Below are 15991 nucleotides of genomic sequence, written 5' to 3'. Positions count from 1 at the left end.
AGCAACTCTGGCAGGAAGAACCGTTGGGCAGTGGAACGGACGCCCTCAGAAGTCTGTAGATTCTCCTCCTCTGGAGGTTTTTAAGCAAAGGTTGGATAGCCATCTGTCGGGGATTCTTTCGCCATGATTCCTGCGCTGCCGGGGGTTAGACTAGACAGCCCTTGGCATCCCTTCCAGCTCTTCTTTTCTTGCCCAGCATCCAGCAGGTGCCAGCCAATTTTCACCTGGCCAGCCTGCTTGGAAATAGCCATTTGCTGTACCTGCCTGGTTTCCATGGCTCCCTCGCAGGGAACCCTTCATGCGAGGCATTCCTGGCACTGCCCCGTCTTTCCCCAGATGATTGATGGTCTCCCACCAGTGTCCCCGAAACCGAATGTGCGAGTTTGTTTGGGGCCTGACACTGGCTTTACCTGTCTCCATGCCCCGCTGCCTTCATGCTCAATGGCCCGTGGTTATTAAAATTCCTATTCGATACAGGGGCCTCTGGCAGGCTTCCCTCTCTTCCAGGCCTCGCGGGTTTCTCTGAGCTCCAGTCTTGTGGCCAGGCCAGGTCTGGCGTTGGCTCGAAGGGAGTTAATAGCCCTGTATTCCTGTCAAAAACTGTGCTCCGCGCACCTCCTTAGTGGTAATTAATGTGTCTCTGGCCGGATTTGCAAAGGCGGCTTTGGAAATGCATCTCGGCCTGTACAGGTTGCTTACGTGTGTCAGAGCAGTCTGTGGAGGGAGCGATCGGCTGGAGTTGGCAAAGGGGTGGTGGAGACATTTGTCATTGTGTAAAGTGTGGCGTCGGAACTGGTATGCAGTCAGAAGGAGAAGGGAGGGAGCCTTTCATAAAATCATAGACTTGTAGAGTTCGAAGGGACCTCCAAAAGTAATCTAGTCCAACCCCTGCAGTGCAGGAACCACAGCTAAAGAACCCCTGACCAACCTCTGCTGAAAAACCTCCTTGGGAGGCAGCCCGTTCCAGTGCTGAACAGCTCTTACTGTCAGAAAGTTCCCCCTAATGTTTAGTTGGAATCTCCCTTCTTGTAACTTGAAGCCATTGGTTCGAGAGCGGCAGAAAACAAGCTTGCTCCATCTTCCGTGTGACAGCCCTTAAGATATTTGAAGATGGCTATAATAACTCCTCTCAGCCTCCTCCTAAACATACCCAGCTCCTTCAACCGTTCCTCATAAGGCTTGGTTTCCAGACCCTTGATCTTCTTGGTTGCCCTCCTCTGCACACGTTCCAGCTTGTCAACATTCATCCTAAATTGTATCGACTTTCAGAACCTCCGGGGCATGGGTGGCGCTGTGGGTTAAACCACAGAGCCTAGGGCTTGCCGATCAGAAGGTCGGCGGTTCGAATCCCCACGACGGGATGAGCTCCTGTTGCTCGGTCCCTGCTCCTGCCAACCTAGCAGTTCGAAAGCACATCAAAGTGCAAGTAGATAAATAAGTACCACTCCGGTGGGAAGGTAAACGGCGTTTCTGTGTGCTGCTCTGGTTTGCCAGAAGTGGCTTAGTCATGCTGGCCACATAACCTGGAAGCTGTACGCCGGCTCCCTCGGCCAGTAAAGCGAGATGAGCACCGCAATCCCAGAGTCATCCGCAACTGGACCTAATGGTCGGGGGTCCCTTTACCTTTACCTTCAGAACCTCAGAATGTTCCTGTACCTGGATCAGGCCAAAGGGGACCACATATCGCCCAGCATCTTGTTCTCACAACGGCCAACCAAAACACCATGAGCAGGACCTGGGTGCTTCATCGCTCTCCCTGCTTGTGATTCCCAGCAACTGGTATTCATAGATAATTGAATCATGGAATGGTAGCCCAACCCCTTGCAATGCTCCAACAATGGAGGTAGTGCACAGATGTTGCAGCTAGTATCCTCCATGAATTTGTCTAAGCCTCTTTTAAATCCATCCAAGATGGTGACCATCCATGCCTCTTCTCCCTCCCCACACATACTCTCAGTGGCACATCTGCCCAGTAAGTACATGCCCCAGGATGCATTATCTCTTCACTGTATAAATTTATTAGTTTCCTTTAAAATTAAGCCAAACCCCTGCTCTGTCAAATGCAATTTTCCACTGCCTTTGGGCTCACAGGCCCTTTTCATATATATTGTTTTCCACGTTCACGTATGAGGCGTTATGCAGTCGTCTGCCCTCCTGGCACGGGAATTAGTGTCCTAATGACGGAGAATATGCAGATTTGCTTCGTTAGGAGCAGAGCAGGGAAGCAGCTTCCTGCTAGACCTCCGCTCCAAAGATTTCAGCCCAGTGCAACAAAAATAACATTGCACTTGAGATTCCAGGAGTGTTTCTTGGGGCACTTAAAAAAAACTCTGGCTCATATTCTCCTTTAGAAAAAGGAAAAGGAAAGAAAGAAAAGATTCGCTTGGTCCCTGGGCTGGCCTGTGCCCAACTCTTAGGTGTATTTGTGTTCACAGGACTTTGCCCCGTGAAACAAAAGCCTCTTGCAAGCCTTCACTAACTTGGTGCCTTCCTTGTGTTTTGGGCTGAGCCTGATGGGATTTGTAGTCCAAAAGATCTGAAGGGCATCTGGTTGATGAAGGCAGAGCGATTATTTTACGAGATGGAAGATGGAGCAATCTTGTTTTCTGCTGCTCTGATGTCCTTCACTGGAGGTTTTTAAAGAGAGGTTGGGTGGACCATCTGTCAGACATTCCTTTTTCCAACAAAGGAGAGTCCCTCCAGAGCAGGAGAAAACAAGCTTGTTCCCTCTTCCATGTCACAGCCTTTCAGATATTTGCAAATATCTATCATTTCACCTCTCAGTCTCCTCTTACCCAGGTTAACATCCCCAATTCCCTCAGCAGTTCCTCATAAGTCAGTGAGATAGTGTGGATGTAGTATTTAAACAGATTTCTATTTCAATTCCAAATCAGTGTTCACCAATACTCCTTCTGCTCTCCCGAGTCTTTTTACGTTAAGAGAGATATAAAACTTGATTCGCATTAGCCAATGGCCATAGCAGCAGTAAAACATTACAGTATACGCAGAAAAGGAAATTTGATATAAAAGCACCTGAATCAGCAGTCAGTTAGTGGCCCTTGTTCTGATTGCCCCTGCTATGAACCTAGCCACCTTTGCTGTTATCTGCTCATTTTGATCTGATAGAAGCAAGGACATTGTGGCAGTGGCTGAGCGCCTTGGGATGGTTAGTACGAGTGGGGTGATGATCTCGTTCCTCAGGTCTTTGTAGAGAGCGCAAGACAGGAGGACGTGTGCCGCTGTTTCGGTGCTACCGTCTCCACAGGGGCGTTTCTCAGGCGGGATCTTTTGGAATTGACCCTTGAGTACCGCAGATGGCAAAATATCTTGCAAGTGTAAAAGCACGTCTGTATTTTGGGATAAGAAGCTTGTGCAGATATGGGGCCAGAGAATCAAAATGGAGAGGTGGAAAATGAACATACCAAGGGCAGAATTTCCTTATAGTGGCCAGGTTGTTCTGATGCTCGATATCTTAGTCGTTGACCAGCTAGACTGTTTGCTTTAGTGGGGCCCTTTTTACATTAATATTTTCCTGGAGCAGTAAGTCTGCCATCTTGGATTTAGCCTAAGCAGCCTGCTGAACTGAGAAAGCACTTTCATAATGTACAGCTCTGAGAAGGTTTTGTGCAGGGGATAATCATTAAGGAAGGTTTATATGAGGCTTACTAGACTTAAAGAACTGTAGAGTTAAAAGGCACACCAAGGGTCATCTAGTCCAACCCCCTACAATGCAGGAATCTCAGCTAAAGCATCCCTGACAGATGGCCATCCAAATCTCTGCTTAAAAACCTCCAAGGAAGGAGAGTCCACCACCTCTTGTGGTCATCTGTTCCATTGTCGAACAGCTCTCACTGTCAGAAAGTTCTTCCTGATGTTGGGTCAGAATTTCCTTTCTTGTAAATTGAATCCATTGGTTCAGGTCCTGCCCTCTTGAGCAGCAGAAAACAAGCTTCTACCATGTGACAGCTCTTGAGATCCATGAAGATGTATCATCTTCTCTCATATCTCAGGCTTCTCTTCTCCAGGCTAAACAATACCCAACTCCCTCAACTGTTGGAAGGCAGTTTGGCTCACTGACTTCATCTCTCTCCCCTTTCACTTGGCAGGCTGCAGAATCTCCAAAGGAGGACCAGAAAGAGGAGGGGGACCCATCAGACGAAGTGGATTCTGGCAACACGGTAACCAGTGCCCTTACCGTGCAGGAGTATTTTGCCAAGCGCATGGCTAAGTTGAAGAAAGCCCAGCGTGAGGATGACTTCAGGACAGCTGAGTCTCCTCCAGCGATGGCTGAGGAGTCGGAGTGTTTGGTAGCCCAGCCCATGAAAAGAAAGTACCCCAAGCATGGTTGTTCTGAAAGTGAGGATGGCCTTGAAGGACCAGAGGCAAAATGCCCCAGGGATCTTGGCTCAAGTGAAGAAGTGGAGAAGCTCAACACCCAGAAGAAGAAGAAGAGGAAGAAGAAGAAGAAGGAATCGAAGCACTCCAGTCCTGGCGGTGGCAGCCTTAGTTGCAACGGATCTCAAAATGGCGCCCAAGAGAAAGGAAGTTGTGGCTCAGGAACTTCTGATGCAGAAAGCAATGACTCAGAAGAGCCAAGAGGAAAGAGAAAGAACAAGGGCAAAAAGCTAGACAGGGATGCAGGGGCAGATGTCAAAAAATTGAAGAAGAAGAAGAAGAAGAAGAGGAAGACACTCTCCAGTTAACAGTTAATACACTCTGCAGACTGTTGACCTGGTTGAATTGTTGGTTTTTGGTTGCCCTAATGTATTAGCCAGGTGCCCCAATGTGCCCACATTCATACATAGAAGTAGGGAGATTATCTCTCCCTCTTTCTCACACATGCACAAACACAAACCATGCATTGAAGGAACACACCAAGAGTTCTCATGAAGCCACATACTGCCCACCCTCTTCTTCTGCCCTGCACAGTCACCTTGAATTTTCGGCAGGTGGGGGTGTGATAACCCCTCACCCTCTCAGGTTCGTTCAGCACAAAGGAGGGTCATCTGGACCCCCTGTGTTTTCTGAAGCAATCCTGGGCTTGTATTCATAGTTCCCCCAACACACACACAAAATCACCAAAAGGAAGAGGACCTTCGATTCACCCTCCAAACAAGACAGTTAAAGTCAAAGGAGGACTGTTTCTACTCGGTTCTGGTTTTATTCCGGGCTCGCTTGATAACTTAAGAACCGAATCAGCAAGCCTTCAATCCAGTTGCTCCAGAATCCACTGGTGATTTCGGTGAATTGAATGAATTAACAAGAAACTCCTGGAAAAGAACATCAGTGGTACCCTGATTTCCACATGTTGGCAGATAAGTGATAGGATCAATACAGGTGGTTGTTTTGGGCACACCTGTCCTGCCAGTGGGTGCTGCATGGGGTCACCTGCCTGAGCAAGGTGGTGGTCCCCATCTTCTCAGTGGACCAACAGTAACACCCAGACAGCACCAGGTGACTGGATGTTTCCACCATTTGCATTTTCCCACAATGCCCCTGGAGGTACACTGGCTCCAGGGGAATTGTGGGGAATTGAGACAGAGGCTAGGCCTAGCTCTTTGGAACCACAATCTTTTTTTAAGGGATCCCCAAGGCAGCCATCACCACTGGGGTCTGCCAGGGCACTGGTACCCCAACTTTGTGCCCTCCAAATGTTTTGGACTATAACGTCCATCGGCACAGCCATGTGACACGGCAGTGCTGGCAGGGTCTGATGGGATTTGTAGTTCTGGAGGACACCAGGTTAGAGAAAGGTGACCTTGGCTCTTTGATTCTCAACACCCGCCATCACTACAGAGCACACTAGGATTGTGTGTTCTGTTGCCTTTCAACACTCCTCCCAGCCTTTTCTCTTAATTATGAAATGCCTTGATTTATGACGCTTGTGTTGGCTTTTCCAGCTTGCGTAAGGACTTGCCATGATATAGGATGCCATAGACTCATTTGCTGCCACGTTGGCAGAAACCAATCATCCTACCAGGCTTCGGGGAAATGATGTGATGGCTAACCCAGGCGGCCTCTGTAACAGAGCCCCAAAGAAATGTCTCTGCAGAGATTGGACGGGGTGGGGTATCTGTTAATTAGTGGTTTGCAAAAAATCAAAAACCTGCATTCCTTAGGTTTTGTTGGCACACTTCAAAAGAGCACCAGGCCTTGAGTGCAGGCAATGAATCACTGCTAGCAAAACTCTGCATCGCTGCCTATTAATGCGTGAATCCAAAGACGCCTTCAGCCTTGGTTGCTAACTCCCGATTGCCTGTTTGGGTAGTTGTGGGTTTCGGGCTCCCTTGCGAGCCTTCCAAAGAATGAAATGAAGCTTTGGGGCGGAGGCCTTCTCCAATGGAATTTGGTGTGTGTTGGGTTGTTGTTGTTTTTTTAAGAAATAAAATCTCCCCCGTCTACACTTTGATCTCTGTTTTGGTGTCTGCGAAGCTTCACACGCAAAATGCAATTATTTTAACAAAGGGGAGCGCCAATCTCGGTGGAAAATCAGGTGCGAGACCAACACGGTAAACAGATCGAGCAAACGGGGTGTGTAAGAAGCCTGCGGCTGGTTTGGAAATGATCGGAAGATCACCGTATTACTCGTAATCCCTGCACACGCATGAGTACAGTCTGCTCTTTCGCTTTGGCGCATGAGATCGTAGCATTGCGGAGTTGGAAAGGACTGCGAGGATCATGAAGTCCCAACTCCCTGCAATGTAGGAATCTTTTGCCCAACATGCAACCCACGAGATTCAGAATCTCATGCTCTAACCAGCCAAGCTATTCCAGCTTTCCTCCCTCACATCCCATGTTCATCACTGTTTCCTATCTGCTGCTTCCCTCTCGAGCAGCCAAAATACAATTTTGCTGTGGCCCGTCATGCATACCCAGGGATCCCCAAGGTTCCCTAGGAATCAAAATTATTCCTGCCGTGGCTTCCACAACCTGGTGCTCTCCAGAAGTTTTGAACTCCCGTCAGCTTTTGCCACCACGCTTCCTCCTGCCCCCTTTCTAGGCCAGTGCTTGCCACCTCCGATTTCTATAAGCTTGTACCAAAAGCAATCTTGTTTTGTTTTTAATCTGCGTACCTTTTCAGCACGTCAGAAAGGTGCATTGGCTAGATAGCTCCATTGGTTAGACTATGGTGCTGATAAGGGCAAGGTTGCAGGTTCGATCCCCGGATGAGAAAGCTGTATATTCGTGCATTGCAGCTGGTTGGACTAACTGATCCTTTTAGAGTCCAACTCTACAATTCTGTGAATTCCAGTCAATTGATCTAATGCTCAGTCCATTTAAAGCTATGACTGAGCGTAAAAACCCTGTTGAATGCAGCACAACTCGCTTTTAAGCATGCATTGGATGGCTCTATAAATGTTGGAAGCTCTGGTACTCGAGGGTTAAGGATTCACCATTAAGCCAATAATAATAACAACTTATTATTTATACCCTGCCCATCTGGCTGAGTTTCCCCAGCCACTCTGGGCAGCTTCCAATCAAGTGTTAAAAACAATACAGCATTAAATATTAAAAACCTCCCTGAACAGGGCTCCCTTCAGATGTCTTTTTAAAAGAAGATAGCTGCTTATTTCCTTCACATCTGAAGGGAGGGCGTTCCACAGGGCAGGCGCCACTACCGAGAAGGCCCTCTGTCTGGTTCCCTGTAACCTCACTTCTCGCAATGAGGGAACCGCCAGAAGGCCCTCGGCGCTGGATCTCAGTGTCCAGGCTGAACGAAGGGGGTGGAGACGCTCCTTCAGATATACTGGACTGAGGCCGTTTAGGGCTTTAAAGGTCAGCACCAACACTTTGAATTGTGCTCAGAAACATACTGGGAGCCACTGTAGGTCTTTCAAGATCGGTGTTATGTGGTTTCGGCGGCCGCTCCCAGTCACCAGTCTAGCTGCCGCATTCTGGATTAGTTGTAGTTTCCAGGTCACCTTCAAAGGTAGCCCCACGTAGAGCGCATTGCAGTAGTCCAAGCAGGAGATAACCAGAGCATGCACCACTCTGGCGAGACAGTCCGCGGGCAGGTAGGGTCTCAGCCAGATGGAGCTGATAAACAGCGGCCCTGGACACAGAATTGACCTGCGCCTCCATGGACAGCTGTGAGTCCAAAATGACTCCCAGGCTGCGCACCTGGTCCTCCAGTGCCACAGTAACCCCATTGAGGATCAGGGAGTCCTCCACACCCGCCCACCTCCTGTCTCAATCTGTTAGCCGCCATCCTCGAACTGAGATAATGCCTCATGCCTGCCTGGGTGAAATATAGAGGCAAGTTGGCTGTGTGTTTGTTAGACCTGTATTTTTCCATGCAACCTATAGTACAAGAGAGAAAGGGAGTTGCCTCTGTTTCTCTGCCTACTTTTTGCCTCTGGCCCCATCGATCGCTAGAATGTGGCCCCCATGAGGCACTGTGGCCCTCCAGCCATAAAAGTTTGGCCCACAAGAAAGGTGTGTTTTCTCGCTGGCTAGGTTCTGTGGGACGAGGGTGGCGCTGTGCCGATCAGAAGGTTGGCAGTTTGAATCCCCACGACGGGGTGAGCTCCCGTTGCTCGGTCCCTGCTCCTGCCAACCTAGCAGTTCGAAAGCACGTCAAAGTGCAAGTAGATAAATAGGTACCGCTCCGGTGGGGAGGTAAACGGCGTTTCCGTGCGCTGCTCTGGTTTGCCAGAAGCGGCTTAGTCATGCTGGCCACATGACCCGGAAGCTGTACGCCAGCTCCCTCGACTAGTAAAGCGAGATGAGCGCCGCAACCCCAGAGTGGGCCACGACTGGACCTAATGGTCAGGGGTCCCTTTACCTTTACCTTTAGGTTCAATTCTAATCCTTCTAACCTCCTTTGGGGTAGGTTTGCGGGTTTGGCAGAAGGAGATAGGATCTGCCCACCTGGTGGAAACTCTAGCTCACATGCCCTTAAATATAAAATGTATGATGATCTCCACCATTAGTTTCTAGACCATCTATGTATTCCAACATGGAAACCAGAGACAGAGGTTATACACTTCTTATTACAGGGTAAAGACCAGGAGCTCACCAAGACAGTAGCTAAGTTCCTCTATTTGATTTTTTGTCACCAAAGTACGCTACAGGATCCTGCCCTTGCTGGAAACCCACAGAGATGAAACAGATTGCTCGCTTCTTCTTTCCTTTGGCAGGTGGCTGTGCTGTTGGGGTGGCGACAGAATCGCACTGGCTTATTTATTCTGAATGTATTCTGAATGTGCCTATGTGATGCCAAGAAAGGTGACTTGACTTGACTTGACAAAAGTTTGACTATCCCTGCTTTAGAGCAAAACGGGAGCCATCAGCAGGTCAACAGATTTCAACTGACATTGAAATAGCCATTTGATTTAGTCATTGCTAAAATAGCCTTTTGCAATGGTGCAAAGAAATGGGAGAGAAGGTGAAGCCATGTTCAGATTCACCCCTGAATTTCAGAAGGAAAGTGTCGCCTTCATTCCGCAGTGCTTCAGACACACTGGAATCAAAGCTTTCAGCTTTGTGGTTAAAATCATCATTCAATCAACAGAAGTTTTCTGGTTGATTAATTCACCAGGTAAATGGATCAGATATTGCAGCTTTGATAAATACGAGCCTCTTAGATCAGCCTTTCTCAACATGTGGGTCCCCAGATGTTGCTGAATTACAACTCCCATCACCCCTAGCTAGCAAGGCCAGAGCTCAGGGATGATGGGAGTTGTAGTCCAACAACATCTGGGAACCCACAGGTTGAGAACTGCTGCCTTAAATGAAAGAAGAAGAGTTTGGATTTGATATCCCGCTTTATCACTACCCGAAGGAGTCTCAAAGCGGCTAACATTCTCCTTTCCCTTCCTCCCCCACAACAAACACTCTGTGAGGTGAGTGGGGCTGAGAGACTTCAGAGAAGTGTGACTAGCCCAAGGTCACCCAGTAGCTGCACGTGGAGGAGTGGAGAATCAAACCCGGTTCCCCAGATTACGAGACTACCGCTCTTAACCACTACACTACACCTGAAAGCACCTGACCATCGCCTCCCCAATAAAGGGTGAGCCCCCTGATGACATAATAGGCTTAGTGGCCAAACAAAGCCTGGCCAATTAGTGAACCAATTTCTCTGCCTTGTTATGTAATCTGCCTGTATCCCTTACCCCTTCCATAAAACTGTATGACAGAGTTGTAGAATGAAATAAAAACAGTAAGCCATGACACAAAATTACAATCATGCTTCACCAAATATACGGTATTTAAATACCCCACCTGTAATGAAGAATGTGAACTTTCTGGCAGTAAGGGCTATTTGACAATTCTCTGGAAGTCGTGGACTCTCCTTTCCTTGGAGGTTTTTAAGCAGAGGTTGGGTGGCCATCTGTAAGGAATGCTTTAGCGGAGTTTCCTGCATTGCAGGGGCTTGGGCTAGATCATGGATAGGCAAACTAAGGCCCGGGGGCAGAATCCGACCCAGTCGCCACCTAAATCCAGCCGGTGGACGGTCCAGGAATCAGCGTGTTTTTACATTAATAGAATGTGTCTTTTTATTTTAAATGCATCTCTGGGTTATTTGTGGGGCATAGGAATTGGTTCATTCCCCCCCCCCAGAAAATATAGTCCAGCCCCCCACAAGGTCTGAGGGACAGTGGACCAGCCCCCTGCTGAAAAAGTTTGCTGACCCCCGGACTAAATCATGGCTAGGCAAACTAAGGCCCGGGGGCCGGATCCAGCCCAATCGCCTTCTAAATTCGGCCCATGGACGGTCCGGGAATCAGCATGTTTTTACATGAGTAGAATGTGTCTTTTTATTTTAAATGCATCTCTGGGTTATTTGTGGGACATAGGAATTCGTTCATTCCCCCCCAAAAAATATAGTCCGGCCCCCCACAAGGTCTGAGGGACAGTGGATCGGCCCCCTGCTGAAAAAGTTTGCTGACCCCTGGACTAGATGAAACTCGGGAGTCCCTTCGAACTCTACAGTTCTATGATTCTATGAACCTCTCTGCGAAATGTGGTTTTACACGCATTGGCAGGGGATGTGGGGAGACTCCGTGTCAGAGCTCGTTTTCCATGCAAAAACAAACCGTCCCAGGTTCATTTCCTCTCCAGGGTAAAGTTGCAAAAAACTGCTGCCAGACTGCACCAATTGCCTGACCTGGCCACATTCACACAATGCATTTAAGCTACTGTGATACCACTTAAAACCATCCTGGCTTTCCCTGAAGAATTTTGGGAAGTGTAGTTTTCTAAGGATGCTGAGAGTTGTTGTTGTTTAGTCATGTCCGACTCTTTGTGACCCCATGTACCAGGCACTCCTGTCTTCCACTGCCTCCTGCAATTTGGTCAAACTCATGCTGGTAGCTTCGAGAACACTGTCCAACCATCTCGGCCTCTGTCGTCCCCTTCTCCTTGTGCCCTCCATCTTTCCCAACATCAGGGTCTTTTCCAGGGAGTCTTCTCTTCTCATGAGGTGGCCAAAGTCTTGGAGCCTCAGCTTCAGGATCTGTCCTTCCAGTGAGCACTCAGGGCTCATTTCCTTCAGAATGGATTGGTTTGATCTTGCAGTCCATGGGACTCTCAAGAGTCTCCTCCAGCACCATAATTCAAAAGCATCCATTCTTCGGCGATCAGTCTTCTTTATGGTCCAGCTCTCACTTCCATACATCACTACTGGGAAAACCATGGCTTTAACCATACAGGCCTTTGTTGGCAAGGTGATGTCTCTGCTTTTTAAGATGCTGTCTAGGTTTGTCATTGCTTTTCTACCAAGAAGCAGGCATCTTTTAATTTTGTGACTGCTTTCACCATCTGCAGTGATCATGGAGCCCAAGAAAGTAAAAACTCTCACTGCCTCCATTTCTTCCCCTTCTATTTGCCAGGAGGTGATGGGCCCAGTGGCCATGATCTCCGCCCCCTCCAAAAAAAAGAGCATTCGGTTCCAAAGTCTGGAAATCAAACTGCAAGACTTGGCTTACAGCTCCATGTCATGGCGACCTGAGCGTGAATCCTATTGAATTTGGGTTTAATCAAACCGATCAAGAAAAGATGGATTGGGTGATCATGTGGGCAAGCTGGAATGAGCAGAGCTGAACGTTAAGGGCCAGACATCCTTGGATGTTGTCTGGTCCAACCAAATAGAAGCCCATGTTACCTTTTGCTCCCATTCTGCCTCTTGCATTTGTTTTCGTTGTTTTCCCTCTCTCAAAATATGTAAGCTCCATGGGGCAGAGATCTCTTTTCCTACGGTTTCTCTGCAAAGTTCTAGCTACATAAAAGGATCAGGTTGATGCTCAAAGATCTGTCTAGTACAACACCCGGAATCCCAACTGCCACCTTATATTTAGAAAGCCCACAAGCAGGACGTAGAATCACCGAACTGAGTCTTTAGGTAAATTAGCTTGAATACAAGGCAGATTGGAGCAGGAGTCTTTCGGATGCTACTAATCTCCATGGCCCTTGGCATAAGGACTTTTGCATCCTTACTCCCATTTTGTTTCCTGCTTTCAGAAAACCCACACACATATATACACAACCTTTGCTAAAATGGAACCATCCAGTTGATTTGGACTACAACTCCCATCAGCACCAGCCTGCCTCCTGAGGAGAGTGTTTCATTGGCAGAAAATATTGCCCATTTTCTAGCAACTGATGCAGAACAGCAGATGTGGCTAATGATAGCTCGGTGTGTGTGTGTGAATCCTATAGAATTGAGCCTATAGAATCATAGAAGGAACCCCAAGGGATGCCAAGTCCAATGTCCAAGCCCTAGTAGTCTTCCAAGCTAAACTCCTAGCACAGCTACTATACGGGGCTCAGATTTGGACTGGTAACCACCTTAGTACTTTGGAAGCTGTTCAATCAAAGTTTCTAAGGCAGATTTTTTTCTGCACCGCCATGCATCCCAAACGCATCATTGCGACTGGAGGCAAGTCTCCCTTCAGTAGAAGTATGGACTTGGCAAAGAACTCTTAACTTCTGGCTCCGCCTAAACTCAAATCCCCCTGGTTTACTATCCCTAGTACTTCAAGACTCCCATAAAAGTGTCTGGCTTAAAACCGTCTATCAAAAACTTCACTCTTGTGGCCTATCCCCACAACACCTACTCACTATGGGCCCCATCTCAATATCTAAAAGATATCGAGCATCAGAACAACCTGGCCACTATAAGGAAATTCTGCCCTTGGTATGTTCATTTTCCACCTCTCCATTTTGATTCTCTGGCCCCATATCTGCACAAACTTCTTATCCCAAAATACAGACATGCTTTTACACTTGCAAGACTGGATGTTTTGCCATCTGCAGAACTTGAGGGTTGATTCCAAAAGATTCCACCTGAGAAACGTCTTTGCCCCTGTGGAGATGGTAGCACCAAAACAGCGGCACACGTCCTCCTGTCTTGCGCTCTCTACAAAGACCTGAGGAACGAGATCATCACCCCACTCATACTAACCATCCCAGGGTGCTCAACCTCTGCCACAATGTCCTTTCTTCTATCAGATCAAAATGAGCAGATGACGGCAAAGGTGGCTAGGTTCATAGCAGGGGTTCATAGCAGCTAGGTTCATAGCAGCAGAATAAGGGCCACTAACTGACGGCTGATTCAGGACTTTAAATTGTGCTCTGATATCAAATTTCCCTTTCTGCGTATACTGTACAGTGGTACCTCTGGATGCGAACGGGATCCGTTCCAGAGCCCCGTTTGCATCCTGAAGCTAACGCAACCTGCGTCTGTGCGTGTGCGGGTCGCGATTTGCTGTTTCTGTGCATGCGCGTGATGTCATTTTGAGCGTCTGCGTATGCGTGAGCAGTGAAACCTGGAAGTAACACGTTCCATTACTTCCAGGTCACTGTGGAACGTTACCTGAAAATGCTCAACCTGAAGCATATTTAACCCGAGGTATGACTGTAATGTTTTATTGTTGCTATGGCCATTGGCTAATGCGAATAAAGTTCTATATCTATCTATCTATCTATCATCTATCTATCTATCTATCTATCATCTATCTATCTATCTATCTATCTATCTATCTATCTATGTATCCAATGTCTTGCAATGCAGGAATCTCAGCTAAAGCATTCATGACAGATGGCCATTCAATCTCTGCTTAAAAACCTCCAAGGCAGGAGAGACCACCACCTACCAAGGGAGACTGTTCCCTTGTCGAACAGCTCTTGCTGTCAGAAAGTTCTGATTCTTCATTATGGGTAGTGGGGTATTTAAATTCCTTTGATATTTGGCAGAGTATGCTTGTGATTTTGTTATTTCGTATAACAACTTACTGTTTTTATTTCATTCTGCAATTACGTCTTAACTTTTTTAAAAGTTCTATTTCTTCCTTACCTGTTGTGTGGGCGGGTGCACTCTAACATGTTTTCCAGTATTTCAGGCGAGATTTCTCACCAGGCCCTTCCTGGAGGTGATGGAGACTGAACCCGAGACCAGTTTCCAGTTGAAGACCATGTCCCAAACTGAAGGCCAAGCACCTAGAGATTGCTCTGTCTCTGTCTTGGGATTCCTGCATTGAACGGGGTTAGACCACGTGCCCCTTGGCCAACTCTGTAATTCTATGATTCTATGCATGTTGTAGGGACACAGGTGGTGCTGTGGGTTAAACCACAGAGCCTAGGGCTTGCCAATCAGAAGGTTGGCGGTTCAAATCCCCGCCACAGGGTGAGCTCCCGTTGCTCAGTCCCTGCTCCTGCCAACCTAGCAATTCGAAAGCATGTCAAAGTGCAAGTAGATAAATAGGTACCACTCCGGCGGGAAGGTAAACAGTGTTTCCGTGCGCTGCTCTGCTTCGCCAGAAGCAGCTTAGTCATGCTAGCCACGTGACCCGGAAGCTGGATGCCGGCTCCCTCGGCCAATAAAGCGAGATGAGCGCCGCAAACCCAGTTGGCCACGACTGGAACTAATGGTCAGGGGTCCCTTTACCTTTACCTATGCATGTTGTAAGAAGAGGGTCAAAATGGTTTGAAAAGGTTTCCAGCTCTAACTATCCCATTTTGCTCCATGGGGGTGGGTGGGAATAACAACAACAACAACAACAACAACAACAACAACAACAACAACAATGATAATAATAATTTATTTATACCCTGCCCATCTGGTTGAGTTTCCCCAGCCACTCAGGGCAGCTCCCAATCAAGTGTTAAAAACAATACAGCATTAAATATTAAAAACTTCCCTAAACAGGGCTGCCTTCAGATCTCTTTTATAGATAAGGTAGCTGTTTATTTCCTTGACATCTGATGGGAGGGCGTTCCACAGGGCGGGTGCCACTACCAAGAAGGCCCTCTGCCTTGTTCCCTGTAACTTGGCTTCTCGCAGTGAGGGAACCACCAGAAGGCCCTTGGAGCTGGATCTCAGTGTCCGGGCTGAACGATGGGGATGGAGGCTCTCCCTCAGGTATACAGGACCAAGGAAGAGACCCTTCTTTCATGTTCTGAATCTACACCAGCACAGTGTAATTCAAAATCTTGCACAGTTCTGCTTCTTAGGACAGAGAGGGTTACCTGTCTTTTTGTCTCTCTGGACTTTGGTAATTTTCATTCAATAGACGGGTACACAGCACTCTGTACATGCCCAAAGTCATTCTGGGGCTGAAGGATCCGGTGACCTCTGGCTCATACTAAGCCTCTGGAGATGGAGGAGGAGGAAGAGATTAGCATTTTGCAGAGCATCCCTTGCCAAACTCTTCTTGGAGGAATCCTTCCGCAAGGTGGTTCCTCCATTTCGAAGGATCCAGAATCTCCGAAACGGGTTTCTCCCCACCCTCCCATAAATCTTGGAGGTGGAGTCGGAAATTGAGATGGGTTGCCTTTACTTTTGTATGTTGGTTTCCAATGGGCACTGGAATAGGGGTGGGGAGAGTTTGATTTGAATTGCCACCCTCTTATGTGAAGGCCCATCCGGTGGCCCCAGAGGTGTGAGGATTCTCTGGGGCTGTTCAGAGGTGGTGGAAAGGGATTCTGCACCTGCTCAGGGGCACTGTCCTCCTGTCCTCACAACTGGATGTGTTCCAGAGTTGAACCCAGT

General features: G+C 47.9%; 1 protein-coding gene and 1 long non-coding RNA gene across 2 annotated transcripts in view; one reads left to right on the top strand and one right to left on the bottom strand.

Annotated features, from left to right (window-relative positions):
- PINX1 (PIN2 (TERF1) interacting telomerase inhibitor 1) overlaps window positions 1-6403 on the top strand; it is a 54047-nt gene extending 47644 nt beyond the window's left edge. The window contains exon 7 of the mRNA XM_079968952.1: window positions 4107-6403. Coding sequence (XP_079825078.1) covers window positions 4107-4703 — 597 coding nt within the window. The 3' untranslated portion in view covers window positions 4704-6403. The remainder of the gene's footprint in view (window positions 1-4106) is intronic.
- LOC307212053 overlaps window positions 1-10116 on the bottom strand; it is a 326205-nt gene extending 316089 nt beyond the window's left edge. Inside the window, exons 1-2 of the long non-coding RNA XR_013836775.1 lie at window positions 9973-10116; window positions 8792-9728 (exon numbers count right to left, since the gene is read on the bottom strand). This is a non-coding gene — a long non-coding RNA (uncharacterized lncRNA). The remainder of the gene's footprint in view (window positions 1-8791; window positions 9729-9972) is intronic.
- Between the last annotated feature and the right edge of the window lie 5875 nt (window positions 10117-15991).

Source organism: Podarcis cretensis, assembly GCF_951804945.1.
Source record: "Podarcis cretensis genome assembly, chromosome: 3".
In the NCBI taxonomy this organism is placed as follows: domain Eukaryota; kingdom Metazoa; phylum Chordata; class Lepidosauria; order Squamata; family Lacertidae; genus Podarcis; species Podarcis cretensis.
This window is presented reverse-complemented; position numbering and strand designations above follow the sequence as displayed.